General features: G+C 41.0%; 1 protein-coding gene across 1 annotated transcript; it reads left to right on the forward strand.

Annotated features, from left to right (window-relative positions):
- Positions 1-837: 837 nt before the first annotated feature.
- Positions 838-3,416, forward strand: LOC148039153 (phenylcoumaran benzylic ether reductase IRL1-like). The gene is made up of 5 exons (XM_087675041.1): positions 838-1,313; positions 1,555-1,689; positions 1,950-2,187; positions 2,734-2,937; positions 3,043-3,416. Exons 1-5 carry the CDS (start codon positions 1,059-1,061, stop codon positions 3,204-3,206), a joined length of 996 nt encoding a protein of 331 aa, XP_087531167.1. The 5' UTR covers positions 838-1,058; the 3' UTR covers positions 3,207-3,416.
- The last annotated feature ends 452 nt before the right edge of the window (positions 3,417-3,868 follow it).

A 3,868-nucleotide genomic window follows, 5' to 3' on the forward strand; every position in this document is an offset into this window, starting at 1 on the left:
TCCATGCCCTTTCACACGTGTGCATGGTTCTACTCATTGGACCTTTACAACGTGTGTTTTGTATATGCGAGGCGAATGGCTTTTAAGATACATGCCGCATCTTTTGGTAAGCTTCAAGCGGGTATAAGTTTTGGTGGGTGAGCTTTGTGCTTGTTTTTACATGTGATCGCATGCTATGGGGAGGTTATGTAGCTGCAGTTACTCAAGAGATATTTATGATTGCATTGTGTTCTAGACAAAACCGACACGAAAGAGCTAATGTTCTTGTGCACCCCAAGTACCCCCAGGGGCTTGGTGGTGCACGTGCACCCAAAACCCCACCACATGTTTCTGAATGTGTGAGGTGGCTTGCATGTAGGACCACCTTGCATGGGCGCTTGACCAATATAGTTTGGACTTTTGGACTTTTGACTTCCTTAGCTATATTATTGTTTGTATATGCGGCTTCCCTTCCAAAGAAATAGGGTGCTACAATAGAAGAGATGTACATGGTTTGACCCGGCCTCTCTCAACTTCAAGAGATGTACATGTGTTAAAAGTGCGACATTCTCTCGGGTTTCTAGAAGCCCAAGTGAGTCAAGTGGAGAGCTTGGAAATGGCAGCCTGTCCTTCTTTTCAAACAATTTGGCTGTTGAAATGCTGCTTTATCGTTGGTCGTAGACTAAACTTTAAGAAAAGGACAGGTGCCGAGGGGATTTGTTTTTCCTTTTTTTAATTTGTTTATTTTCAGACAAGTGGGTGTAAAGCCGTTTTATTCGTGGCGTGCAACGTCGAGGTCAATGCCTCACGAGTCACAAGCCATGATCATTGATGAATGATTGACGGCATTGTTAAGATGGAGATGAAGATGCATATATGTGTATATAAATAATGCTGTTGTAGGTCGTAAGCGACGACGACGAAAACCACAGACAGACGCCTTGTGAGCTTGCAAGTCGATCAGAGTCTGCCCATTTGCGCCTGAGATCGATCGAAGCCCCCCGAGCTCCTGATCGAGCGCCGCCCCCCATCTCTCTCTCTCTCTCTCTCTCTCTCTCTCGTTCCTTCGTGTCTGCAAAATGGTTTCCCGATTCTTTTGTTGTTCGAGAGTTGGTGCAAGAAAGAATCAGTACTCGAGCCGCGATTCAAGAGGCAGCAGCAGCCGCGTGCTGGTGATCGGCGCCACTGGCTACATCGGCAAGTCCCTGGCGATGGCGGCGGCGGCCTTGAAGCACCCCACCTACGTCCTCGTCCGCCCCTCCACCCTCTCTGAGAATTCCGACAAGAAAGACCTTATCGCCTCTTTCAAGGCAGCCGGCATCACCATCCTCCCGGTACACACGCCAATCAATCTCTCTCTCTCTCTCTCTCTCTCTCTCTGTGGGACGTTGTCACTAGCCATCGGATCTCTCACCCAACAAAAAGCTATACCAATCACACCCTTCACCCCAAGGCCTCATCCAATTTCTTACTCCAAGCAATATAACAATGCTGTTTTTTGACCCACCGATTCTCCCCTCCTCCACATTTTGGTTGTGGGTTCCTCATTTTTGAAATACTTCGTTTACTACACAGGGTTCATTAGAAGACCATAAAAGCCTTGTGGCAGCACTTAAACAAGTGGATGTGGTGATCTCAACTGTTGGAGGAGCTCAAATACCCCAGCAAACCAAGATCATTTCTGCAATTAAAGAAGTGGGGACTATCAAGGTAATGACATCTTTGAAGAGAGGACTCAAACATATGTCTCTACAGCCACCTTAGATACGTTTTTGGTGTATCGAACATAGTGGTCTTTTCATCCCAATATGAGACTTTGGACAAAGAGCTAGATAGCTTTCTCTTAATGTTTTTCACCATAGTCACAACATATTATGTTGGTGTTGCTTTCAATACCTTTTTGATACGTTCAACAAGTGCTTTGCTCATGACAACCTCAAACTTTGGTTCTTATGTCCCTTTGAATTCAGAGATTTTTCCCATCAGAGTTTGGCATTGATGTCGATCGTGCACAAGCATTGGAGCCAGCAAAATCCATGTTCGCAATCAAAGCACAAATCCGTCGTGCTGTGGAGGAAGCACAGATCCCTCACACCTTTGTTGTGAGCAACGGATTTGCAGGGTATTTCGTTGCCAACTTGTTTCAACCAGGCCTTACATCTCCACCAAGGGATAAAGTGAACATCCATGGGAGTGGAAATGTTAAAAGTAAGTGACCTTGCAATGTCTTTGAGGTAGTTGGCACCCTAATAAAGGATATTCTCTTCAACATATTAATGTTGACTAGCATGTGTTGTGTTTGCATCCTCGTATCCAGTTTATTGCTCCAAGATCTTTTAATAGGAAAAAACATGTATCCATGGGAGTGGAAATGTTAAAAGTAAGTGACCTTGCAATGTCTTTGAGGTAGTTGGCACCCTAATAAAGGATATTCTCTTCAACATATTAATGTTGACTAGCATGTGTTGTGTTTGCATCCTCGTATCCAGTTTATTGCTCCAAGATCTTTTAATAGGAAAAAACATGTACATTCTAGTGTTGTGAGATATTCTATTGTTTCTTACAGCTAGTTCTAACTTAAGTGCCTTAGTCTTTCCTTAAGACCAACAAATGAGTTATGCATTTTCACATCTAGTTTATGGTAGTTATGAGGCTTTGTATTCTTGCAAACTTTGTAAGTAGTTATGTTAGTGTTGTTTCTCAAATGTCTTCTAGTAAAATGATTGGCGTGTCATTGGTTTTTAAATGATGTAGCCATATCAGTCTCTGAGGAAGATGTTGGGACATTCACTATCAAGGCTATGGATGATCCAAGGACTCTCAATAAAACCCTACATATCAGGCCTTCAGCAAATATTCTTACGCAAAATGAGCTCGTATCTTTGTGGGAAAAGAAAATTGGAAAGACACTTGAAAAACACTTCATTTCAGAGGAAGAAATAGTAAAACAAATCCAAGGTGAACATCGTTGGCACTAAGCATTGTATCACTCTACAAGATGGTCAAATGGTTTCAAATGTTTTTGGTTGAAAATGTCTCACAGTTTGTATTTGTTTTTTGTAGATACACCCTTCCCTGGAAATGTTTTTCCTGCACTCCTTCATGATGTTCTCATCAAAGGTGATCAATATAATTTTGAGCTTGGTACACATGATGTGGAGGCCACTAGTCTTTACCCTGATGTGAAATACACAAGTACAAATGAGTATCTCAACAAGTTTTTGTAAGAAAAAGGGTTGCTACATGCCAACCTCTAGTTTGTTCAAATGTGGACAAGGATTTGTTGATTTCCTATTTGTTCATAGTGATGCATTGTTTGATACAAACAATGCAATTCGCTAGACTTTTTAACATTTATTTGTACAAAGCAAAAGTGGAGATACATTATATGAATAAAACAATGTTGAGCTTGTATATGAGTCTGGATCACACACTATTTTCTAAGGAAAGTGTATTCCAAGTATTTGTGGGGCTTCAATTGCACAACCTTCTTGATCAACGACATTTCTCCTTAGTTTTATCAATGACCCTTCAAAATTTGAAAACCCAGGCATTTCTAATGATCACATCATAATGATATGTATCAAGCGTTAAAATTCTTCACATAGTCTAATGCCTAGTCAATTGAGCACTCTGATCAAGTTGAGAAATCGGCTCATTTGCATAAGGTAATGATGTGGTTGACAAATTTGTGAAAAGAGAAGTTTTCCAAAAAAGTAAGAATTTGAACTTTTTGTTCAAAGTAATTCACTAAAATCGTTCTCTTATGTCATCATTCATAGTGAAAAATGCAGTATGTATGACACTTAATGTTGTAGCTTAGCTTTGCAAAACAAAGAAACCATGAAGTAACAAATATTGTAGAGTACTTGTGATATGGTAGGAGGGC

This window comes from Lygodium microphyllum, chromosome 3 (genome assembly GCF_053477565.2).
Source record: "Lygodium microphyllum isolate KBCC chromosome 3, Lygodium_microphyllum_v1.1.10, whole genome shotgun sequence".
In the NCBI taxonomy this organism is placed as follows: domain Eukaryota; kingdom Viridiplantae; phylum Streptophyta; class Polypodiopsida; order Schizaeales; family Lygodiaceae; genus Lygodium; species Lygodium microphyllum.

What these genes read in the sequence shown, in the direction of transcription:
- LOC148039153 (XM_087675041.1), top strand. Translation starts at nt 1,059, where the DNA reads ATGGTTTCCCGATTCTTTTGTTGTTCGAGAGTTGGTGCAAGAAAGAAT. An exon ending in CCGGCATCACCATCCTCCCG is followed by an intron (nt 1,314 to 1,554) that starts GTACACACGCCA and finishes TTTACTACACAG; the next exon opens with GGTTCATTAGAAGACCATAA. An exon ending in TGGGAGTGGAAATGTTAAAA is followed by an intron (nt 2,188 to 2,733) that starts GTAAGTGACCTT and finishes TAAATGATGTAG; the next exon opens with CCATATCAGTCTCTGAGGAA.